The 27,263-nt window shown below is 33.9% G+C and overlaps 1 protein-coding gene across 1 annotated transcript in view; it reads left to right on the forward strand.

The window, feature by feature from the left end:
- The window catches only part of LOC145256459 (WD repeat-containing protein 43-like), an 88,449-nt gene extending 61,775 nt beyond the window's left edge, over window positions 1–26,674 (forward strand). Inside the window, exons 12-17 of the mRNA XM_080115388.1 lie at window positions 3–124; window positions 267–330; window positions 3,668–3,781; window positions 7,879–7,951; window positions 23,662–23,726; window positions 25,380–26,674. Of these exons, the coding sequence (XP_079971514.1) occupies window positions 3–124; window positions 267–330; window positions 3,668–3,781; window positions 7,879–7,951; window positions 23,662–23,726; window positions 25,380–25,466 (525 nt within the window). The 3' untranslated portion in view covers window positions 25,467–26,674. The remainder of the gene's footprint in view (window positions 1–2; window positions 125–266; window positions 331–3,667; window positions 3,782–7,878; window positions 7,952–23,661; window positions 23,727–25,379) is intronic.
- The last annotated feature ends 589 nt before the right edge of the window (window positions 26,675–27,263 follow it).

The following is a 27,263-nucleotide window of genomic DNA, read 5'->3' on the forward strand; positions in this document are numbered from 1 at the left end:
AGAATGTCTTTTTGCAAAATCAAAATGAGACAGTGATCCAAAATACGATCCGAAAATTGGATATTCAAGCAATCGTTCCATTAATCAAAGAACTCACTCGAAGAATGAGCGGCCCAAGTGCTTCGTAAGAATTACATTCCTTTCTGATTTTGCCAGATAATCGAATATTGAATTACCTTTCCTTCCATTACTTTGAATTAAATAATAATGAAATCTGTTTGTTTTATATATTAATCATTGCTTCTTATTTTTTTTTTCTTTTTTAGTCTTAATAAATACGCTCAATGGATCAAGGTGGTTCTTTCCATTCACACATCTTACTTAATATCTGTAAGTATTCTTTATTAGTCACACACGCACACATCTCCCTAATTTTCTCTGTATGTCTATCTAGCAGTTGTGCATGGTGCCGAACTCAAATTTAAATATGTTAAGTGATAAGGGAATAAGGGAAGTGATATACAAACTGCCATTAGCGTATTAAGCGATGTTCTTTGTGTAAAAATATCCAGCTTAGATATTTGAACGATGTCAAAACATCGTTAATTCACTACCCCACACAGCAGCAGCCGTATAGCGTAATGGTGAGAAGCCTTGACTGTCGTTTGGGCGGTCAGGTTTTCATTCTAGCTTAAGGTAGTTGCTTGTCTGGCTGCACTGATGAGCTGTTATACAACAAAACAGTAATGTATATGGATGACACATATAATATATCTATCTATCTATCTATATATATATATATATATATAACTACTTAATTTACTCACATAAAATTAATATACGAAAGTATAGATTTATGCGTAAACTTTAAGTATTTACTTCAAAAGTGCTCAATACGTAGGTAGAGCTAGTTAGTAAGTTATAAAATGTATATGGCGATTAAGCTACACTGAATATTCCGCGTTTCATCCACTCTAGGATTCTTCAATCCTTGAGTGGATGAAACGTGGAATATTCAGTGTAGCTTAATCGCCATATACATTTTATAACTTACTATATATATATATATATATATATATATATATATATATATATAATTTTTTTTTTTTTTTTTTTTTTAAGTGTAAATGTTTATTTCCAATAAAAATTGCAACTCTTTTAGAAATTTTTTTTCCTTGTTCCATGTTTTGAATAATAAATATTGTAAATTCTAAGTTACAAAATTTTTACTTCCTTCATGTTTTTTTTTTTTTTTTTACCCCAAACAAGGCACATTGCTACTTTGGTGTAGGAGGCTACTATCAGGGATATGAGCTACTGGGATACTATGTAGGGAGTTGAGCAGCAAGATGTCAGTTCATGTTACACTTGAACTTCTGCATGTCAGTAAAGTTGGAAGCAGGGACTTGAAAGGGAATTCCAAAGTCTAGCAGTTCTGGTGAAGAAACTACTGGAGTAGAAGGCTCTCTTACATCTAGGGATCTCAACTGTGTAAGGGTGGGATTTAGCTGCTTGTCAGGTTTGTCGAAGGTATTTACGTTATGGGGGAACAAGTGCTTGCAGTTTGTCAGAGCATCCATCGTTAAAGTACTTGTAAAACAGGCAAAGGGATGCAACATTTCGTTGGTGGGACAGAGGCTGCAACTTAGGTGACAGTTCAGGACCTATCAGATTGGAGACTCTCTTTTGGGCCTTGTCTAGGAGCGAGAGACTAGTAGCAGATGCACCAGCCCAAATATGACAACAATACTCCATACATGGGCAAATGGTGGCCTTATAGAGGTACAAGATACTTTCGGGTGTTAATAGCTTTCTAGCACAGTAGAGAGAGCCTACCTTCCTCGCAGTGGTCCTGGCAATGCTCTCAATGTAATTTTTCCAACTCCTGTTTCCTGTGAACGTTAGGCCGAGGAGTTTAAAGAAAGTACTTTCAGTTAATGAATCTTTGGCATTGTAGAGAAGGTTTCTTGTAATTATTGAAGGAAACAAGTTTAATGTTGGCAGCATTGATTGTGACCATCCATTTTTGTCCCCGTTCCACTACAGATTGGAGGTCATCCTCTAATGTTTCTGCTATTTCCCTAGATATGTATTGATTTGTTTTCCTGTCGTGCCTGTTATAGAGCGTGGTGTCATCAGCATAGATACCCGTCTCAGAGGCAATTTTGTCGGGGAGGTCATTTATGAATATTAGGAATAATAGAGGTCCAAGGATAGACCCTTGAGGCACTCCCGCATTTATATCATATTGTTTAGATGTATGACCGTCGAGGACAACCTGGATTTTTCTCTTATCTAAGAAGGATTTAATTATGTTAAGTATTCGTCCAGCGATACCGTATGATCTGATTTTCCTGTGTTGATGCTCCATCTCAAATATTGACCAGACACCCAAGGTCAGATTGAGTAGGGCTCCACCCACGTCAAAGCAAGCCCCGTAATCGTATTGTCATGTGGCAACATGATGTCTTTTGAGATGACGACAGTGTGTCGGAGAGGTTTTCTGTCACCGATAGAAGGAACTTGCAATAGAAAGCGGGTGCTTATTCAGATTGGCACTTATGACAGCAATTAAAAGTAAAGAAAATGCAGAAATATCTGTATGATATATGTAACAGTCACAAAATGATGAAAAATTAAAAAAAAAATCACTTTATTTTAATAGTTTTTTTTTTTTTAATTTTATTTTGTTCAAGAAAATCAAATTTTACTGCTTTGATGAGGGTGAAAAAAGACTTTATCACCGAATCCGTGGAGAATAGCAGACAACCTTAAAGCACATGGAAACTGTCAAAATAATCACTGATTATATCCACTTATGTTTTTCTACAGAAAAACATGGCCTCATCTGTCACTTATCGGTAAAAAAAAATGGCAAATTTGTTCTTCGTAAAAAAAACCCCCAAAACTATTTGATCAATTTGTGGAATATGCAATCTTCATTCCATGACAAGTAGGTACAATATGAAAGTTTTTCTTGGTTTTTGGTTTATCACTATAAGTGCCTATCCAAATAAGCACCAGAAGGAGCATTCGCCTCTGGGCAACCTGTGTGTGTCTCCTTTGAACGAATACACATTTCTTAAAACCTGAAAGGCTTTCTTAGTGACTTCTTTCCATCATTTCTCTCACAAGATGTAGACATTTGATCCATGTAGTGAACCAGAAACATGTTGATGTATCTCAGCATTATTGTGTTATACCGTAATCAACAAAAAATGACAAAACCTTTTTATAAAAACTGCCGTTTTTAACAATTGGTGTGTGGCAACAGTGGTAGTACAAGGATAAGGTTGTCTGTGTTTGTTGGAATGCAGTCACCGATATCTCTGGTCAAGAACAACTGCTGTCATTTTGTCCAGCCTTCCTTGTTTTTATTAGTTTGCAGTGACCGTTTCATTTCAATTCATAAAATATTTCTGTTTTCATGTTGACATTTGATCCGGTTGCATTCAAGTTCAGTCACATTGTTTTGGATGTGGCTGACCCTAGCTGTCCAACATATTGCCCCCCCCCCCCCCCCCGAACAATGTAGGTAACAGATCTTGTGGTAACCAGGGTTTTACCAAGTCACAAGAGTTTGAAAAGAGCCTGCTACGATTGATAGATGGTGTAGGACGATTGGATAAATGTGTGATCCAAATTATTTGTTATTAACAACTTATACTTCTTGGAAAAATGGTTTTCTTTTTGTTTTAAATATAATTTTTAAAAATTTTTATTTCAGTTTCCAGATTTACTTGATACTTTAAGTTCTCTCTACCAACTTCTTGATGCTCGGATGGCCATGTTTTCAAAGTTGACTCGACTGCAGGGAAAATTAAGTTTGCTCTTATCACAGGTGAGTGGGTTTTGTTTTTAAGATTTTTTTTTTTTTTTTTGTGTTTTTGTTTAATTTATTCAGGAATGAAAGTGTATTGCAATAAAAAGAGGGTGCTTATTCAGATTGGCACTTATGGCGACATTTAAAAATAAAGCAAATACAGAAATGCCTGTATGATGGGCGTAAGTCACGTGAAAAAGATTAAAAATTAAAAAAAATCACTTAATTTGATAAAGTGGTTTTCTTGTATTGTCTATTTATAAAGATTGAGTGTTTGATTATCTTATCAGAGTTAATGTCGTTTGTGTGTGTGATCGTTTAGTGGTCTTTCTATTACATATGTTCATATGCTGTTAAGTGTGAATATGTGTGTGACATGTCATTTGAACATACCTTCTGCCATTTCGTTGGTCCATTTGGAAATTCTTGTCTGGGAGGGAGACTTGATACCTGTTTTTGGGGACGAAGATTTATTTTACTCCAAGTCAAGAAATTGGTTCTATAGTTTTTTTATTCACCTTCCAGATCGTTCACAGAAAAATGGAAAGTGAATTTGGCCTGTGTGGTTTCTTCTTCTAGGTCTTATTTCTACCACGTCAGCGTTTGTCCTCCCCCCTCCAGGCGAAGGGGAGGAGACAACGGCGAAGCTGTCCGCTCTCTTCCAAGTCCCAACCAAATCTCCTCGATTCAGCTAACCTGATCACGTGACCCACACGCAATCCAATCAGCTGATCTTGACTTCCGGTCAACGTGTCTACACTCTAACTCACACTCTTCCTCTCTTCCTCTCTCCCTCCATTTTCTAACAGTTTTTTTTTTTTTTAAATTTTGTTCAATAGAATCAAATTTTACTGTTTTGATGAGGGTGAAAAAAAGAATGTTATAAATGAATCCGTGGACAATGGCAGACAACCTTAATGCACATGGAAACTGTCAAGATAATCACTGATTATACCCACTTATGTTTTTCTGAAGAAAAGCAGGGCCTCATATGTCACTTATCAGTAAAAAAACGGCAAATTTGTTCTTCGTAAAAAAAAAAAAAAAAAACTATTTGATCAAATTTTGTGTATGTCTATTCAGCAGTTTGCCTGTAGTTCGGATGGCAAAATACGATAAAAATACTGAGCTGTAAGTGAAATAACATCACAATAAGAAAAAAAGAAGACTATAAAATGAAAACACTTTTGAGAAGACGATCACGTGGGACGACACAGCACTAATGACAGAATGAGGAAATGTTGTACAACAAAAAAAAGTTGAAATTCTTTTCTATTCGTTGTTTGCTTTGCGACTGAGGCTGCAGTGTGTTGGTTCCTGGACAATGTTACACGTATTTTGTTTGTGGTTCTGAACAATGTTGCATAAGATGGCTAAACAATCATGATTCTATCAAAGGTCAAGCGCCTGTGTAATGTCCTCCTTGATGGTTGTTATTCAGGTCTTCAGCTGACCACTGACACACTCGTGCCACCCAGGCAGAGACGTAGGGAGAATTCCATCACTAGTAAGCTTTCAATCTGAATGATACGCTGCATGTCAAGCTGTCAAAGATCTCTGAATTTCTCTTATCTGTCATGTGACAGATAACAGAAATTTAAGACTGAGGTATTAGTGAAGCTATTTATTTCGCTCTCACAATGAGAAATGTGACACAACGGTTGGATAGTGGAATTGAAAAGTCAGTGCCCTCGAGGAGGAACACTTTGACCTGCAAAAAATGTATTTTCAAGTGGACGTGCCTCAGCCGATTAGCAATAAACTAATCACTTTTCAAAGAGAAAAGGCAAAAGGCCTGGGAGGGTGGACCTTCTTGAAGTATACAGGATTGGCATTACACTATAAGGAACAGGAACGTGGTCATTACTAGACTGGTGATTTTGGAACCTCAGGACTTCTACCCGAAGTGATGGTGGAGAATGGCATTTAGCACATGGTCAGTTTGTCGGCAATGTAAGATGTGCTGAAGAGAACCCTTGTCAAAAACTTTCAGCTTCCATCGCTATGTCTTGTGGTCATAGAACTAGATTGACTCGACAAAGATTGGTAGATATGCTTCTGTTGCTATTGAGATCTTCCTATGCTTACATAATGACTGTTGGAGACCTACAAAAGCAAAAAGAGCAACCCATCCTACTCTACTTAGATGTAATAATGCTGACATCTTTTAATGCCATTTGGAGACTGGTGTCCCCTCTGGAGTGATTGGACAAAAATATTATCATATATTATGTCACTGAGGGAATAGGTTGATTCATGATCTTAAATCTATAGTTTTGCTGATGAGGCTTGAGGATATGTGTTGCATGAAGAGGAATGGTATGATGGATATGTAATGTGAGTCTTGAAGGCAAATTTAGATCCAATGACCTCAGAAAGATAAAATGAGAAGATGTGCGGTCACGTTGAAAGAATGGATGAGCTTTGGGGTTATTAGATACAAAGCAGTTGAAGTAGTAGGATGAGATCCGAAGTTTTAGGCAGACATACATACATACATACATACATACATTTAAACAGACAGGTGAGATTTATATTATAGATAACTCGTGAAAACTACCCAGCACCTATTAATATATAGAAAAATTTTTAATTTTGATAATTACAAGGAAGGGATATTTGTTAAATGTTGAAATTTACTGTGTATGAAAATTTTATTACGAAAAAAAAAAAATTAAAAAAACTATTTTATAATTTCAAGTCAAGTGATTTTGTTATAAAAATGTAAAAATAAAAGTGAATTCCCCATTATATACTGGTTATAAACTACCAGGCTGATTCGTATTTATTATTATAGAGACAATTATTTACTGATTAGATTGTATCCAACATATAATAGTGATTTCAAGTTTAAAAAAAAAAGGACTTTTGTGCCATCAGCTAGAATTGTAAACCAAAGCAATTTGCATTCCAGTGATCTTCACTAGGATCTGACCTACGGATATATGTTTGTTGGTTGGTTGTTTTTGTTTTATGGCATATCAACCCCTTTTCAGGTTATTTAATACTGAATCCAGTGATTTTGAAGAAAAGTTTTTTAATAGAATATATATATATATATATATATATATATATATATTTTTTTTCAAGTCGGTTTCTATTTAACCCATAGTTGGGACCCTAACAGGCACTACCACTCTGGCTCAGAGTGGTTCTGGGAGCAATGGCAATTACAGGGTGGCTCCACACTCCCCAAAGCCCGCAAACTGGGGCCTCCCCATCGGATATAAGACCTACGGATATATGAATACTAAAACTTGAAGTATAAATGTATATTTACCCATGCGTAGAGGAGATTTTATATATATATATATATATATATATATATATATATATATAAAAATAAAAAGGCAGCACCATACAATTGAATTTATTGTGAGTTTTGTGCTTTTTAGCTGAATTTTGCTTATGACAGTTCTCTCTGAAAACTGAATTGTAACTTTGAGCAATTCGTGATGGGGTAGGATAGTTATATATATATATATATATATATACCCTCACACATGCAAAGCTGTGGCTCTCAGGTTGGGTAATTCATTTTTTTTTTTTTTTAAATTTTTGTTTCCTTGCCTCCCCACAAAGGCAGAGTTAGGCACAAGGCTGGTTTTTAATGGGGGTGGAACTGGCTCTCTAAAAAGGGGCATTCTGGTTAGTAACAAAAATAAAAAAAATGTATCAGTCATGAAGGATTTCTTCTCCATTAACCGAGACAAAAGAAGTGTAGTGCAGCATCAAACAGATACTACACTTTGATCTTGGCCCAAAGACCAAGGAAAAAAAGCCCCCCCCCCTCCTTAGAGTTCTCTTTGAAAACTGAAAATATTGATTTTGCTTTGTAGGCTGAGATTTCAAGCAATTCAAGTGGGGGTTATGATTTTGGTTTACACATATTACTTCCTGATCCCCCCACCCTTACATATGTACTCTGTGTCTTTCTTTTTTTTTTTAATATTCACTTTCTTATTTGAACCCAGAGTTGTTTAGAAAAAAAGTTAATCCCCCCCCCCCCCATTTTTGTACCATTTGCTATTCTTATCTATTTTTTAAAAACATTTTTTTTTACCATTTGCTATTCCTATCTATTTTATAAAAACATTTTTCTCTTGCATGTTTAGGTGAAATCCAAAGAACAAGACGAAACTGAAGTAAAATACCACGACCAAACTCCTTTGCTCAGTTATCAAGATGGTAAGTGGTTCGCACGTACAACTATTGGCAGTAGATGTGGATAATGTTTCATAGTAGCAATACCACACCAATTTTTTCTTTTACATCGAATAAACTCAAAAGAGCATAAAAAACAAAGAAATATCTTTGTTTTTTTAAATCGGCCGATTAGAACTGAAGTTATGCATGCAAAATAGCAAAACATCCATGGTTCACTGGACATTTTGTTTTAAGTCAGTTGTATTCGAATGCATATAAACTTGTGACTGAAAATGGTAGGAAATTTGCACAATTTATAGACTAAGCCATCTTTAAAAAGCTGTATCATCAGATCTTAAGATATTATGATGTAATTTTTAACGTTGTTATGACACCATGAAAGTTCGGATTTATTTACGGCCATCTCACTTGGTAACTTGCATACTAATTAGCATATTTCAGTTTCATTTTAACGGTTTTAAGTAGAAACATCATAAAAACAGTTAAGTAAAATGGTAAGTAAGACTTTATCATCATAGGAAGTATTATTCTGATGGACATTACCATTTGTCATAACATCATGAAAAATCTGAAATAGCGACTGAGAAATCCAAAATGGTCACCGTGACCTAATTCCAAGAAATTATTTACAAATATAATGGGTTGCAGCTTACAAAAAAAAAAAAAAAAAAAAAAATTATACACATTAAAATTTTTTTTTTTTTCTTACAAAGAAGTCACCACTTATCAAGGTCTTGAGGCCACTTGAGTCTAAGAGGTTAATGAGTGTACAGTAGTCAATGGAAAAATGTCATAGTAATCGTTAGTAGTGGAAATTTGATAAATTGGATTACTTAAGAGGATGGCTCATCAAGAACTTGTTTACATTGGACTTGAAGAGGACCATATTATAATCAGGATGAAAGCAGGAAAATGGAAATGAGTTCCACAGGTGTGTAGTTGTTTTTTGTGAAAGTCAGGCCAGGGAGGATTATAGATTAGAGCTCAGATGAGCATTTGCCATGAAAATAACGATAAACCAGAGACAGGCTTGCAACGTCTCTTCTGTGAGATAGAGGTTGCAGAAAAGAGAAAAGGGATTCCCCCACTAGGCTACGAAGTCTATTTTGAAATCAGGGCATACTGATGAGGATTTCCAAGGTGTTTGAAAACAATTCACCCTAAGATAAAGCTTAAACAGCTTTGTAAGTTTTGGTTGAAGCTTTTTGAGCACTATAATAGGAATGCTGACAGGACCAGTTGCATTACTGGAATTGAGGTTTTTGATTAGCTTGGCAACATGCACAGATATTTGTATGTCACATAGCATGTTTTCAGACACAGGAGGAAATACAGGGTTTTGGCGGCCCTAATCGCATGGGGTAGAATTAACTGCAAAGTTTTTAGCTTTTTCCAAAGCTGACAAGATACCTCAGGTCCATTGATGATGGTTCGGATAGAGCACACACTTCTATTCAGAACCCTGTTTGCTATTTGCCAAAATTGGTGGGAACCAAGCCACTGCTCGGCTACTTTGGAATTGACGGACTGAGCATACTCTCTCGCGGTCTTTATTACTCTTTTACAGTGGTTGCTGGCAGTCCAGAAGGTGGCTTTAGTCTCGGTACATCTATTACATTGGAAGCGATGGAATTTGATTTCTGTGCGAAATGGCAGCAGCACATTCTGGAGGGAACCACGGCTGGCTGTTAGGTTTTTGCTGGAATTTTTGGAAGGTATGAAGCAGTCTATACCTACAATTAACAATTCTGTCAGATCTGATATTATAGCGGACATATTCTTTTTAAACATGGAACGCGGAGATAGATCTTATGTAAATGTACGAATGCTATCCCAGTCAGCCATAGAGTATCAATATACTGTATAATGGAGAGGTATGTTGAAGGACTTATTACATTTTGTTTTTATCTGTACTGAGACAACCAAGTGGTCGGAAGATCTCAGTGGAGACAGAACGGAAGATGAACAAAGTTCAGGGCAAGTTGTGAGAAAAAGGCCTAGAAGATTTGCATACTGACTATCAGTGTCTGGCACACAGTTGGGTTTGTGAACAATCTGAGGTAGGTCATAAGCAATGGAGAAATTGTGACAGAACCTCCCCTCATCATCTATCTTGTTTGAGTGGGCTAGCCATTCCACATTGTAAACATTGAAGTCTACAGAGACGTGAATGTTAGCCGAAGGATGAGCAGACAGGATGTGGTCAATTTTCTCAGTTATGCTCTTAAAGATAGTAACTCTGTTGTTGTTGGGGCGATAGAGGGCAAATATAAACGCAGTGGTGTGAACAAGTGCAATCCGAAAGCACATATAAGGCAATTTAGGGTTTTCTCTAAAGATGTCCATACCACATGGAAAGCCACCTCTAATTTAGGCACATATTCCATGTTCATGGCGATCTTGGGGGTCAGAATTGAATGTTAAATTAGAATATCCTTTAATTACGAACTCATCTAGGGAAACACTCGGTTCAATGCCAGTTTCGTTTAGGAAGAATAGGTCTTTTTTATTAGAACTGCACGCCTATCGAGTTGTCTTCCGTTTTCCTGCTTTCCAGCTGATTACAATATTGTTGTCTTCAAGTCTAACGTAAACAAGTTTTTGATGAGCTGTTCCATATAAGTTAACAAATTTACCAAATTTCCTTTACTAATGATTACTATATTGTCCAATTTCTACTGTACACTCTTTAACCCTTATCCTCGAGTGGCTTCAAGGCCTTGATAAGTGGTGATGCCTATGTAAAAAAAAAAAGAAAAAGAAAAAAAAGTCTGGTTTGGTCTCCTGTAATTGGATTTCAACCTCTGGAAGGTTGGAACATAGATCCCCTGATTTTGGGGAAGGAAACATTGTAGTGGAGGTCTACGTTGGAGTTCTGGGTTTATTCGTTTATTTTTTCTGGATACTTTTCATGGAGTTTTAGGATTTGTGGAATAGGTCGACGAACTTAGAGCAGGGCAGAGAGTGAAAGTAAGGAAGGAAAACATTTTGTTGTAGACCATGATAAGGTAAAGCCATAACAATTACCCATTAATATGACATTGAGAGGCCCCACCAGAAGCTACTGCATAGTCGAGAATCCATTCACCAAATGGCAATACAGCAGCCTCAGTACTTTGCACCTACTGATAGGACACCCTCCTTAGTGGTTAATCCAAGGTTCGGGTACCTGACTATCGGGCGGATAATGTCAGCCCAGTAAAACGTTTACCTCCAACACCCTTATTAGTGATATGGTTACAAAAATAGAAACAGAAAATTTCCGACATCTTAGGTAACTGCCTACACAAAATATTGCCAACCTAATATACAGCTTTTTCTTCTCCCTTTGTCAGAAAAATTACTCGTTCTAAACAAGGACTGAGAGACAAATAAGGAGAAGCGAGAGTTACGGGTGCTGCCGATAACGCATCCACAATGCATTGTCCGTTAAAAAAAAATTTGTAATAATATTAAGTATTCTATACTTACTATAAGTTCAATTTAGGGGAAAGTATGGCGATAGGTTTCCCTCTCATTAACTGAAATAAAGAAAGAACTTTGTTGGCAAAGTTAACCGATGTAGTTCTTGTGCGTTTGCTAAATTTTGTTGGGTCATTCCCGACTTGATTTGAATGGAAATTGTCTACCCCTTTTGCTAACATTCGACGCTAGGTGGCGCATTTATTAGTGTGACTATTTAAAAAGTATACTGCATATAATAATATAATTATGTTTTCAAGTACTTTAAACTGATTAGCATAATTAACATTTCATTTTAATAGTTTTAAGTGGAAACATGAAAACAGAAACAAAAAGATGGGAGGTTAGGCTTTATCATTATGTAAGTATTATTCTGATGGACATCATTTGTCATCGTTACATTGTGAAAAAGCCAAGATAGCCACCACGATACAATTCCAAGAAAATAAAATATGGCTTGTAGTATCTATATATCTATAAAAGTGAGTGTGTCTGTGTACATTTCCCTTCGCAATAACTCTGCCAATTTTCTGTCTAAAGACTCGAAATTTGATATACAGGTTACTGAGATTTGGGAAAATCTTTGTAATCCGTTTTCGGATAGAAATTTGGCTGTTAAGGGGTCAAAGTTCAATGATTTGACCTTTGAGAACTCTACCAAACTCCTCCGACAATTTGGGGTCTAAACACTTGAAATTTTAGATATAGGTTCCTTGGACATGGATCTAACTTAATAACTTGATTTGAGCCCAAAATAATAAATTTTCGGGGTCATAGTAGGGGTCAAAGTTTTAAAAAATTGACCGCTTTTTTTTTTTTTTTTTGTGCTCAACATACACCTCCCAACACCCGGGCAATGCCGGGCTGAAATGCTAGTATATCTATAAAAGGAAATTTTGTACAGATTACAATTATGCTTTCCAGTACATTAAACTAATTAGCATAATTAAGTTTCATTTTAACGGCTTTAAGTTGCAGTGACAATTATCGGGTGGGTTTCTACCACTATTTTGTATAATGTTTTTTATTTTGAAGTCATTGTTGGGACTCCAAAAGTTTCAAGAGATATCGCGGCCATTTTTTCTTATTCTCATGTAACGTTCGACACTACTTGTTTTTCGAAGAGATCAGGGTAATAGAAGAGTAACTTACCTTGCCTTTGGTAACATTTATTTGTCATTTGTTTTGTGACAATCTTTTCATGCTTCTGTGGATTGTAAAACAAACCCAATAAATGTTATATGCAGTTAAGTAAAAGATAACTTATCTTGCTTAAGTGGTTTCTGTTTTAACTCATTTTAAAGTGTTTTTTCTTGAGTAAAAAAATATATATTTTTTTTTTTTTTTTTTTTTTTTACACGGTGGTCACCACTTATCAAGGCTCGGAAGCCACTCAGGGATAAGGGTTATTGCAAGTACAGTACGTTAGTGTGGAGATTTAATGAATTGTTTACTTAAGGGGGCGGTTCATTAGAAATTTGTTAACGTTGGACTTGAAGACATCCAAGTTGTAATCAGGTGGGAAGCAGGCAAACGGAACAGTTCCACAGGTGTGCAGTTCTAAGAAAGAAGCTTTGTTCATGGAATCTACGTTTTGATTTAAGCACAGACAAAGAGTGGGGGAAATTTTTCACAGTGGATTCAGCTAGACGGGTGTTTTTCGTGAAAGATTGGCGAGGGGGGGGATCAGAGATTGGAGTTCAGACGAGCACCTGCCATGGAAATAACGATAAAACATGGACAGGCTCGCAACGTCTCTTTTGTGGGAGAGAGGTTGCAGGGTAGAGAAAAAGGCATCCCCCACTAAGCCACAAAGTCTATTTTGTACTCTGTCAAGGCAGGATAGGCTGTTTTTAGCAGCTCCTGCCCAGATATGGCAGCAGTATTCCATCCTTGGACGTACTTGGCTTTTATATAGATAGAGAATTGCATCAGTAGTGAGATATCTTCTGGAGCGGTAGAAGGATCCCACCATCTTTCCAGCAACCTTGGCCAGAGACTTGATGTACGTGTTCTATTTCAGATCAGGAGTAAAGGACAAACCCAGAAGCTTGTCAAAACATAGGGCTTCTCCTAGACGAGAGCCATCCATTTCAATATAGTCTCGAATGAAGCCATTTCAATTAAAATGAAACAAAAACAATTTTTTTAATGCAATAAAACAATTACAGCACTATTTTTATAAAACTATTTTCAAGCTTTATGATATCCTTTTTTTTATTACATTGTTAGGTGAAAGTACAGAATAGTTACAAAACACCTTATTCTATTGTAAGAATGGGTTTCTAAATAAAGCGTTTCAGAAATTTGTGGGACTCTGTTTTAAAGTTGCAGACCCCCACCCCACTTCATGTAAAAAATTTGTCAAAATTCAGGAAATCAAATTTTAATGAAATGTTCAGTATTTATGATGAACAGTAACAGAATATAATATAAACATAAAAACAATATAATATAAACAGAATATAATATAAACATAAAAACAATATAATATAAACAGAATAACAATATAATATAAACATAAAAACAATATAATATAAACAGAATATAATATAAACATAAAAGCAATATAATATAAACAGAATATAATATAAACATAAAAACAATATAATATAAACAGAATAACAATATAATATAAACATAAAAACAATATAATATAAACAGAATAATAACATTTTTGGACGTCTTATTGGTTAAACATTCCAATCTTGTTTTAAACATGTTTTACATTTAGCTTTCTACAAATAAACTTTCCATTCTTATGCACTTATGTTACCGTGCTGAAATAATGTTATAATTTAGAAATTCATTCTTAAGATTGGGAAGGAAGAGTGTTTTATAATTATTGTGTATTTTGTCCTAACAATTTAATAATAAAAAAGATATTGCAAAACTTGAATTTAACTTGAAAATACTATTTTTTTTTTTTTTTTTTTAAATAACACAGTGCATAAAAAGTGCATAAGCACCAAACTTTCCTCTATTCAATTTTTTGATTAATTGAATATTTAAAAAAAAAATTTTTTTTTCTGACACTAAAATAGAACATTACCAAAAATAATTTTCTTTTCATAATCGAAAACTGATGTTTTCTAAATAATAAAAAATGTATACCTAATTGCTGTAAGCCATTTTGTAAACTTTATTATTTATTTGTTATGGATTTACATGCCTGCATCGCACGTTCCTATTTACAATGTCTCTTCACGAGACAGAGTTAGACACCAGGGTCATTTTTTAATGTAAAAGTAAAAATTGTCTCACTCGTAAAGGATTTCTCCTCCACTGACAGAGAACAAGAAATTGAAGTGTAGCATCTGGAGTACAGATGCTACACTTTGATCACTGCAGCGCACATTGCTCATGATGTACGGCACTCAAAACCATCAAATATCGACGCTCGCTATCATTTCTGTCAATGTGCACGTAAAAAGTTCAATTTTCAAATTTTATAACAAAAAAAATATATTAGCTATTACATACCGTTTGAACAGAGTTTCTATCTTAATTTATTTTTGTACTAGTAAGCCTCTTGAAAGATGTTCTAATTTTTGACTGGAAAGTTGCACATGTTCAAATTCTGTAATAAAAAAAATTCCTTTCTCTTATTAGTTAAAAAACTAGAAAGGTCATCAACTAGTAGAACTTCTATGCTGAGTATTTATATGGAGAGACCTAAAGCGCGTGCGTCCGAAAAGTCATCTACCGCTCAGCCACGCCATGGCCGCATGTTTTGTTTTTAATAGGTGAAATTAAATTGCAGTTTCTTAGAATGTACAAATCACAACAAAAATATTAAGATACTACTTTAACAAAAATTTTATTTTGAATCCAGTCATAAGTTTTGTATTGATTGACGTTGGAGAAATCTATAAATTGCTGATTTAAAAACTGTTAGTACCAGATTAAGTAACAGATAGCCCTATGAACACATGCCTTTTTGAACTGATATGCGTTTACACAGATAACGCACGCATGTACGCAATTTCAATTACGCACAGGTTACCTGTCCTTATTGTGATTCCCGTTTTTGCCGACAAACAGCATCTTACTTCCTGTTCCATCTCTTTTCTCTCTCTTTCCATTTAAGCCGTCAATGCGAACACGTTTTTTCTCGCCGAACTGCGATATAAGTATGCGCGCGTTATTTTCCCTGCAGGTCTCGACAGCTACGTATTTACAGATATACAAGGATTATTTATATATGCAGAAGTATTGAACAATACAAAGTGTGTTTGTGTACATGTGTGTGTTAATGTATATAATATATATATATGAGCAAACAGTTAATAAAACATGTTGAAAAAACACTTTGAAATGAGTTAAAAACATATTTTATCTGAAAAGGAAACACTAGATAAGTGGATAGTCCTTAATCCGCGGAGTTTCGAAGAAATATTTTCCTTCTCATCAGAGTAGGAATTAGCAAAATGCGGGATCGGATTTTGCATGCAAAAGTATTTGATGAAACAACAAGTAAGTCAAAGATCTTACTTGATAACAAAAAGTGAAGCAAAGGGAATATGGTGAAGAAAAAGGTGATTACACGTGAATAGATAGTCTGGTGGAAGATAAATAATCCAGTGACGGTAAAATCCAAATATATAACTCCAAGAAAGTTAATTGAATTTCCATTTGCACAAGTAAAATCCAAGGAAATCCTGTAATTGGAAGATGGTCCAAAATAATCCAAAGGCAGAAATCCATGGAATAATTCACAAAAATGTATACAAGGGAAAAAAGGAAAAAAATTCCAATAATATTAATAAAAGAAAAATAAGATACGCTTTTCACTCTACTGCCGAGACATTTTATTTTATGTATGTATATATATATATATATAATCTCATGCATGAAGTGAAATGTCCATTATGAATCTAAGCTCATTGTATGTACATGTATGGAGTTAGAACGTTCGTTATGTGTATATATTCTGTTGCAGACGTGTGTCTGAGTGTCTGTGCGTGTGATCACGAGTTTCTTTAAATATGCGTTGTAGATTCATTGCGTATGCTCGAGTTTATACACGAGTGTTCATCCCCATCTTGAAAAGGAATACACAGTCTTTAACGCACACCACAAAAGAACTTTCCCATTAGCTTCAATCCAAACATCAGGTTTCGAATCTTTTTGCCACATGGTGAACTATACCTTTTTATTTATTTTCCAAACAAAATAAGCAACCACAACTCCATTTGCTGCCTTGATTGTATAAAACAATTTGCAGAAGCTGATGGAGGCTTTTTTTTTTTTTTTTTCATAACTCTTGGGTGTGCCCTAGGGGCTCTTTTAGGTCTAATAAAAGCAGTCCATTTTTGGGACTATTTTACCATATTTGTCCAAAATTTTATGTGTATGTCTATTTAGTAATTTTGCATGGTGCTGAACTCAAATTTAAATATGTTAAGGCGTTGAGGACTTTTGGGGCTAAATGGGGGGAGGGCAAAGGATGGACTTAGTCATTTTTTTGTGTATTGTGCATTTACGTATGATAAGGCCTAAAACTGCACCGTTTGTTCATTCCCACCAGGATTTGTTGTCCCCTAAGGACTGTTGGGCTTAAGTGTGTGTGTGTGTGGGGGGGGGGTAAATGCTGAACTTAGTCATTTTCTTTATGCCTCGTTCACTGTGCACTCACGGGGCACCATGCATGCTTCACTTGTTTTTCGAATCAACTCTGGTGTTTGTTCAAATAAATACATTTACATTAAATATTTATATTTTTGTGTGTGTGTGTGTGTGTGTGTCTCTCTCTCTCTCTCTCTCTCTCTCTCTCTCTATATATACTAGCAATCGGTGCCCGGCGTTGCCCAGGTGTTTTGAAGTGTATGCTGAGGAAAAAAAAATGGTCAATTTTTTAAAACTTTGACCCCTATTATGACCTCCTAACATTTATTGTTTAGGGATCAAGTAAAGTTAATAAGTTAGATCCATGTCCAAGGAATCTATATATAAAATATCACGTGTTCAGACCTTAAATTGTAGGAGGAGTTTGGTAGAGTTCTCAAAGGTCTAATTGTTAAATATTGACTACTAAATCGCCAAATTTCTGTTGAAAACCTATCACATCGATTTTCCCAAATCTCAGTACCCTGTATATCAAATTTCGAATCTGTAGGCTTAAAATTGACAGTTTTAGCGTAGGGAAATGCACACAGACGCACAGACACACACAGACACTATCACTTATACATATATATAAACATAAACATCATATATATAAGGATAATAGTACGCCATATATATATAACAAAAGACCATTATTTACTGAAGTGAAAGGAAAACCCGGGGGAACTTTACCCAAAAATAAATCTATATTTTTTTTGTGTGTATTGATAGTCTGGTACTTATACAGTTTAGTGACGACATTAAAAAATGGAAATATTGAAAAAAAAATTTTATTGTACGTAACTGTTATAGACTGAAGTTCTCCGAAAAAAAATTTCACTTCATTTGATCAAGTAGTTTTTTTTTACAGCGAAAAACAATGATTTATCACGGCTACGTCAACGTGGCCATTTTGGAAATGTTATTGCAGGCCCAGGAATTCCCCAAGGGCAGGTAACTGCCGTACATAGCAGAATACCTCCATTTTAGGCCAATCTAGCCCTTCCCCCCCCCCCCCCCCCACCAGAATGAGATTTTTTTTTTTTTTTTGCGAAGACAGATGCCATTTTTGGGGTGTTTTTTTTTTTTTTTTTCTAATTTGTAACAGAAGTAAATAAGCGAAGTTTCGAAGTTATCCATGCGTGTCCAACTGAGCATGTTTCGAAAATAATCTCGTATAAAAATTCTTCAATTCTTTGCATTCTTCAATTTCTTTGCATATTCAATAGTATTCTTATTTAAAAAAAAAAAAACCCCAAAAAAATTGCAGATATAAAAAAAAAAAAACCCTAAAAAAATTGCAGATGTGTTGTGCGCATCTCAATATGGCGAGAAAAAAAAAGGCTAGATTGCGAAATTTGGCCTAAAATGGAGGTATTCTGCTAGGTACATTTCCAAAATGGCCACGTTGACGTCGTCGTGATAAATAATTGTTTTTCGCTGTAAGAACAAAACCACTTGATCAAATGAAGTGAAATTTTTTTTCGGAGAACTTCAGTCTATAACAGTTACGTACAATAAAATTCTTTTTCAATATTTCTATTTTTTAATGTCGTCACTAAACTGTATAAGTATCGATAGTCTTATCAACACCCCTTTTTTCTATTTATTTAAAAAGAAAATACAACTTTATACAAATTCCCTGTTAGTTTCTTTTTCGGTTCTCTTATACGATGATCATCTTTATTTAACTATTACGTGTAATTATATTCATACAGATATTCTATATGATTTATATTTGCGTAATATTTGCGTAGAAATGAAGAAAATCAAATTTACTGTGTATTTATCGTGTTGCCATAACAACGTGACGTAGCCAAGGACGGTAGTGGACGTGAGTGTGTGTGCGTGTGTGCGCGTGTTTTCGTGCTGTATTGTTGGTAGTAGTAGTAGTACTAATAATCTGTACCGCGTTTGCTTTCTTGTTGTGTGAATGGCGGACGTTGAGTCAGAGGTTGGATTGTGAAGTTTCGTATTTTTGTAATTTGTAAATGGCAAGTTAGAAAAAAATTAAACCCTTCCAAGATGGACAATAAATAAGACCAAAATATTTTATGGTAAAGTTAAGAGCGTAAGAACTATACTTTTTTAGGAGATGTGATTATTGGATTAACCAATCAGAAATCGTCTGTGGCACACACATCTCTGTTTTTATAGATATATAGATATATATATATATATATATATATATATATCTCTATATATATATATCTATATATATATATATCTATATATATATATATCTATATATATATATATATATATATATCTCTATATATATATATCTATATATATATATATATATATATCTATATATATATCTCTATATATATATATATATATATCTCTATATATATATCTCTATATATATATATATATCTATATATATATATATATATATATATATAGGCAAAAAATATAAGTTAATATAGATAAAACCGAGTTATGTACTTTATCCAACGTGTATATATACATACATATACATATATATATATATAGAGAGAGATAGATAGATTCAAGCAATATTATTAAATGCAACGGAGACACTTTGCTTTATGATTCCTTTTTTGATTTTCCGTATAGTCTTTTTTGTATTAAAATCAATAATATTAATAAATTTCATATGCAAAACTAGCAGGCTGCCTGGCATAGCCCAGTTGTAAAATATGCATAAATACTATATATTATATAAGATGAGGTATAAAATTTTATTTAATAAATTTATCATATATCGGTTGTATAAGACAACTGCTAAATCATGAAATCATGTTTGTTTAGCCTAGACTAGAGATTGCATTATCCAGTATCTTATGAAATATTGGTTTTAAAGATGATTTGTAACTTTAAGGGTCGTCTTATATGCCAGCACCGATCCTTAAAAAGTGTTTTCAAACCTACTTATTCTTAACATAAGGAAGCTGTCATGTTTCAAGACCATGCATGCACAGTCGTAAAATAGCTGACAAACATAAAAATTCGATACCCCCCCCAGTACCAATTTTTCAATTTTGACCCGAATGAAAACCGATTCATTTCCCACATGTCTGAATACCCTGTATACCAAATTTCAAGTTTGTAGATCTAAAATTTGTTGAGTATGTAGGTTTAAGTGTCCTCTCACACACACACATTCTCACTTTTATAGATATACTGGTGTAATATATGCATAAATATTATATTTTAATTAATGCAGAATTTTTATTATAAACAAAAATACTGTAGGTATTAAATTTAATGTTAAATTCTTAAAAAAAAAAAAAAAAAAATAAAGAAACGGACAGAGACTGAAACACATGCATGCAAGTATGTTTTTTCTAAACCATTAACTTCTAAGTAAAAAAAAAAAATCGAGCTGAGATCGTAATCAAAAACCTAAAGACAGTGAATCGAGTACAATAACCATTAAACCAGCTTGACATAACTTTCAAAGAACATTGCATAACCAACTCCTACTTAACACAAGGAAACTGTCATATGTCACGATTGCATGCGCAGTCGTGAAACAGTTAAACACAGATAAAAATCCGGTGGTCTCCCATCTACGAATTTTTCAATTTTGACTTCTTCGCAGCCTTTTTTTTTTTTTTTGGACGAGAACAGATTTGAAAGTTTTCTACATGTCTAAATATCGTATATACCGAATTTCAAGTCTGTAGATTAAGAGTTGATTGAGTATATAGGTTAGGAAGTGTCCTCGCGCACACATCCTCACTTTTGTAGAATACTAGCAGACCGCCCGGCATTGCCCGGTCATAAAATGCCCATAAATATTATAGTTTAATTCATACAGAAACTGAGATATGTACAAGGGAGTATTGTTTTTTTCTTAACAGTCCACTTGTAAAGTAAAAGAAAAAATACTCTAGCTGAGATTGAAACCAAAACCTAGAGACAGTCAGTCAAGTATGATAATCATTCGGCCAGCATGACACGCACTTTAAAGCATGTTTTCAAACCTACTCATACTTAATTATAAGGAATCTATAATGTGAACCATTCATGCCTGCACATTCGTGAAACAGCAAACAGAAAAATCCGACGACTTCCATGTACAAATTTTTCAATTTTTACCCTTTTTCCAGATGAAAACCCATTTTAAAAAAAAAGAAGAAAAGTTTCCCCATATCTGAATATCCTATATACCAGATTTAAAGTCTGTAAATTAAAAATATATATGTTGAGAAATGTCCTCCACACATTCTCACATTCATAGAATATCCTGCCTTGACAGAGTACAAAATAGACTTCGTGGCTTAGTGGGGGATGCCCTTTTCTCTACCCTGCAACCTCTCTCCCACAGAAGAGACGTTGCGAGCCTGTCCTTGTTTTATCGTTATTTCCATGGCAGATGCTCGTCTGAACTCCAATCTCTGGTCCCCCCTCGCCAATCTTCCACGAAAAACACCCGTCTAGCTGAATCCACTGTAAAAAAATTCCCCCACTCTATATCTGTGCCTAAATCAAAACGCGGATTCCATGAACAAAGCTTCTTTCTTAGAACTGCACGCCTGTGGAACTCTGTTCCGTCTGCCTGCTTCCCTCCGGACTACAACTTGGATGTCTTCAAGTCCAATGTTAACAAATTCCTAATGAACCGCCCCCTTAAGTAAACACTTCATCAAATCTCCACACTAACGTAATGTACTTGCAATAATCCTTATCCCTGAGTGGCTTCCGGGCCTTGATAAGTGGTGATCACTGTGTAAAAAAAAAAAAAAAAAAAAAAATATGAGATAGTCGATTTGATGCTGGCTAGCGATTCCACTAGTTCGAAATAAAACCTGCATTCAAAACAAAATAAGTAACCAAAACTCGATTTGCTGCCCTGATTGAATAACATGAATATTTCACATAACTCTGTTTTTTCTTTTTTTTTTAAATTCATATAAATTCGCTGGTAACTGAAATCTATAAATATAAAAGCGAATATGTATGCATGTGTGTTTGCTTTTTCTGTATGTCTACAAAAGGCTTTTTTCAGAGACTGTCGGTCGGTTCACTACTTCTTAAAACTTTTTATATCACATATAAATCATAATATCTCCGAGTTAACAACGGAGCTCGCCTGTCTATTTAATTTGCTCGATTTCGAAAAGATAAATATTCAACATTTGTCGCCGCATGTGGATTAGACTTTTTTCTATAATAAAAGCGACACTAATTCTGGCGGCATTTTTCCGATCTTGATCGCCGGAAATGTCCGAAAGCGATCAGCTTTGATCAATGTGGAAATATTATTTCCTTATATCAGAAGACAATTGCTATTCAATTTCGACAAGTGGAGCTGTTTCCCCCTACCCCCAACGTCTTGGGGTGGAAAAAAAAAAAAAAAAAAAGCACTCCCGCACCAAATGAAATGCTACCCCACAGTCAAAAGTTGACCTCATTAAGTCATTAAAACGTGCACCTGCTAATTTAAGTAATTAAATAAAATCAAACGTGTTTCCGTTAGTATCTCACGGTGGCCAAATGGTTAACGTCGCACTCTTTTTTTTTTTTTCACACTTTAATTTACAACTTTGCCTCAAGGGTTCGGGTTTGATCCTCATACTTACCTACCAAAACATTTTTATTTTTATTTTTTTTATTCCCCCCCCCCCCCAGTTTTGATTTACCCAAAACCACACACACACCTCCAAACACCCGGGCAACGCCGGGTACCCCTCGCTAGTAAAATCTAAAAGCTTTGTTTATCTTAATTGGTATTATTCTGGAAGTACATTCATTCTTGTTGCAAACTGTTATCCTCATCTTTATAGTTGTTTTCACCACATTTCTGCCAACTCGTCCTCTGGCCTTCTTCACGTGATTAGCCGCGACGAGATCGAGGTCTATGCCGCATTAGATAGAGGCATTGGGTCTCAACGGTTCTAGATGAGCATTGTCTGGAGATAGTGGTTTCAATCTTACCCAAGCAGGCCATAGGATGAGTTGGCCGAAAGGTGGTTAGACAACAACTATGGAAGTCATTAATTACAGGAGGTAAGTTACAAGAGTTGGCATTCCTATCCCCTTGCGGTTAATCACCAGAAGAAGGCCAAAGGATGAGTTGGCCGAAACATGAAAACAACAATAACTATGAAAATAAGGATAATAGTCAGCAAACATAAATCATGAAGCGTCAGCTGAAAGGATTCTAAAAAAATAAAAAAATAATTCTGACAGTTGTTTTTGCGTGTTCCTTTTGCGACATTTTGGCCGATATTTGTTCTTTAGATGCTACATTTCCATTTCTTGTTCAGTGGAGGAGAAATCTTTCACGAGTGAGATAATTAAAAAAATTTTTGTTCCTTTTCTTGACGTTAAATAATGACACTGGTGTCCAACTCTTTCCCGTCGAGAGGCATTGTAAATAGGAACCTTCAACCTTCTTCAAGTATATCTTGTTGAACGTTAGAATCTACACGGAATTTTAAACGGAACTCTTTATTAAATCCAGTGGTAGTGTACTCTTGTTCTTGTTAGCCATGGCCTGGTAGAAGTCCTAAATAATTGGCAACTGAATTTAAAATATCGCCCGCACTGAGGATTGAACCATTCAACCTCCAGACGAGTGTAAGTTACAACTAGATTTAACCAAGTACTTTATCCGTTATGTTACAGGTCCTTTCTCTTGATATATTTACGTTTTAATTGTTTAATGCTTTTTTTTTTTTTTTTAGAATCTTCAGATGAAGATATGTATTTAAAGAATAATTTGGATGATATTGAAGCGTCAGAATCTGAGGTAAGCATCCATTTTTTATTAATTATTTTTTTTTTTAATGTTTTTGCTACAACAATTGTTGACCATTGATTGTTAGGGTAATGAAGCTTGCACTGAAGAAGATTTTTTTTTTTTTCAAGTACACTGAATGATATTTATTCGAAAAAGTCAAATCATGGCGTGAGTTTATTGTAGGAAAAAAAAATGATGTAGACATTTAAAAAAATTTTTTAATATTATTGTATAAGGAAATTTTTGGAATTGAAATCTATTGACAAATACATGCTTTAAATATATAAATATTAAGTAAAGTTATGTGGCCCAAAAGAGACATGTGTTTGTATGTCTGCTAAATACTTGTCATCCGCATCAAACAGGCACAAAACTGGTATCGTTAGAAAGAGTTATCTCTTGGACGTATAATATTGAAAAATTAGGAAAAATCATCAATTATTTCATGTAGAAATGTTGTTTCGTTTGAAATGGGGCGGGGTGGGAGGGTCAGGTAAAAACCTTGCTTTCAACACTGTAAATCGCGAATGTAGAGTTGTTTTGTTTTAAAAAGCTAAATTTGTAACATCTGTGTTGTGGTCCGATCGATAATGTGAGTTTGAGTCCACCATGCAGCATTTTTGTTTTTTTTTTCGTACAAAATTTTGCTTTTGATTTGCTTCTGGCTAATGGCACCAAAGTTCTGTTTCTGTAATTGTATTTTAAGTATCACCATTCCTGAGGATTTAACTTTCGACCTCCAGAAGAGTGTAATTCAGGACGAAATTTTACCAAAAATTTTATTCATTACGACAAGAATTCTTACTCAGGACTTATTGTTTAAGATGAGATAAGTAGTCCGAGGAATTCAAATAATACGCATTCTCAATCTTCATCTAAAAAATTCAGAAACATAGAATGGTTTTCTATGGATTCAGACATTAGGTTGTAGAAAGTCTTGTAAGTCTTTAACACTTAGGTTCGAAATGACAGTCATTGTTGGCGTGTGGCTTTCAAAAGCATGCGGCAGCGCCATCACTTCATTGTATTCACAGGAAGTTTACCACTTCCAATGCTAGTGGCCCTGTCGGTGGGGCATTAGAATACACCGACTGCCCCCCCCCCCCCTGCAGAGGGTAAAAGTCCCTCAATGGGGGTCCTGGATATGACCTTAAACTATAGCCAGTGGTGAGGCCCCAGCTTGTGGGCTTTGGGGAGTGTGGAGCCACCCTTTAATTACCATTGCTCCCAGGTCCACTCTGACCCGGAGTGGTAGTACCTGTTAGGGTTCCAACTATGGGTTAAATAGAAACTGACTTGAAAACAACAAATATATTCTATTAAAAATTTTTTCTTCAAAATCTTTGGATTCGGCATTAAATAACCTGAAAAGGGTTGATATGCCGTAAAACAACCAAACAATCCAATGCTAGTAAAATAAAAAGAAAATCTCTTCCTTTGCTAAGGGTAACCTATAAAGTTGGCTACATCTTTCTTTTTTTTTCTTCTTTTTTCTTTTTTTTTCTCTTTTTTTTCTTTTCTTTTTTTCTTTTTTTCTTTTTTTTCTTTTTTCTTTGTTTTTCTTTTTTCTTTTTTTCTTTTTTTTCTTTTTTTCTTTTTCTTTTTTTCTTTCTTTTTTTCTATAATAAATTTTAATAATTTTTTTTATTTTTGTTTTTTCAGTATGATTGGAACAGCAGTGATGATAAAGAAGACAGCGAAAACACAAAATCGAATAATACAGATGAAAAGGATGAAAGTGACGATTGAAATGGGAAAAAAATATCCATACTTTTTTAAAAGGAGGAAATGGGGTGGGCCTATAAAAAAGATTTTTCTATATTTTTGATATGTCTGCCAAGAAGAAAAGGGTTTGGGGTGGGAGTTCACGTTAAATAAGGTGGGGAGTTGGGGTGGAGTGGAGTTATCTCTGGATCTCTTGACCCCGCAGTGGGAAGAGCAAGGGGGAGGAGGCCAGAAAAAAAAAAAAGAGTCTAGTTAGGAAAAATCTTCCTACGAACTTGAATAAATTTTCCAATCATTTCTTCATATCTCTCCTCTCAAATCGCCTTCCCCTCTCTAAGCAACTCCTTTTATAAAATTAAATTTTTGTATTATATTACAAAAATTGTCTTTCTAGAATTTAACCTAATTAAAAATAAAGAAAAATCTTTGATGTGCATATCGGTCATGCGATGAAAATTTCATATTTCAAAAATTATGTAAATTGATCAAGTAGCTTTTTTTTTTTTTTAAATAAAATCAAATTTAATAAGTCTCGCATCCCCATCTTGAAGAAAAGACAAAGGCAAATAAGTCCACAATAATTCAAACTTGCAAGATCAGACTTGTAATGCTACGGATTTCATATATAAAATGCTTCACAAATCATTAAAAAAAAATTTTTTTTTCTATATAAAAAAAAAAAAAAAAACTTGGTCAATTCACATAATTTTTTGAACATATGCTATTTCTGTTTTGGAACAGAAATAAGTTTTGTTAAAAGAAACATACAGAGGAACCATTTTTCTGAATAAGTTATAAAAAAATAAAATAAAATTAAAAAAAAATAATTTAGGGTCCTGATGTGCGAACCCGTCATGGGCAGAAGATGCCATACAAAAAAAAATATCAAGAATCAAAGGGAGATAACTCAATAATTCATAACTACTAGATTATGGTTTCCATGCTTCTAAATTCCCATTAATCGTTTAAAAATTGATTTTCTTTATAAAAATAAAACTACTTGATCTTTGGAATATGATTTTTCTGTTCTGTGGCAGGTACATACATCATAAAGATTTTTCTGTATTTTCTTTTTAGGTTGAATTCTAAATAAGAACCTAAAACTTCAGATAACAGTCCACATGTTTCTCGCCTCATTTTTTTCCCATTTGCTTGTAATCTTTGGGGGAAATTGAACACTTGGCTTTTGTTCATTCAAATGTAAAATAAAAAAAAATCTTTATCAAATATAATTATTTCTTTGACTTTTTCATTTCAACATTTTTTTATTTAAACTTTTTTTTATTTAAACTTTTTTTTATTTAAACTTTTTTTTATTTAAACTTTTTTTTATTTAAACTTTTTTTTATTTAAACTTTTTTTTATTTAAACTTTTTTCATTTCAACATTTTTTTTTTATTTAAACTTTTTTTTATTTAAAGTTTTTTCATTCAACATTTTTTTTATTTAAACTTTTTTTATTTAACCTTTTTTTATTTAAACTTTTTTTTATTTAAAGTTTTTTTTTATTTAAAGTTTTTTTTTATTAAAACTTTTTTTATTTAAACTTTTTTATTTAAACTTTTTTTATTAAAACTTTTTTATTAAAACTTTTTTTATTAAAACTTTTTTTATTTAAACTTTTTTTATTTAAACTTTTTTTATTTAAACTTTTTTTATTTAAACTTTTTTATTTAAACTTTTTTTATTTAAACTTTTTTTATTTAAACTTTTTCATTTAAACTTTTTTTTTTTCATTTAAACTTTTTTTTTTTCATTTAAACTTTTTTTTTTCATTTAAACTTTTTTTTTTCATTTAAACTTTTTTACTGCTGCAATAAT

This window comes from Euprymna scolopes, chromosome 32, assembly GCF_053919585.1.
Source record: "Euprymna scolopes isolate OS-2025 chromosome 32, ASM5391958v1, whole genome shotgun sequence".
NCBI lineage: Eukaryota > Metazoa > Mollusca > Cephalopoda > Sepiida > Sepiolidae > Euprymna > Euprymna scolopes.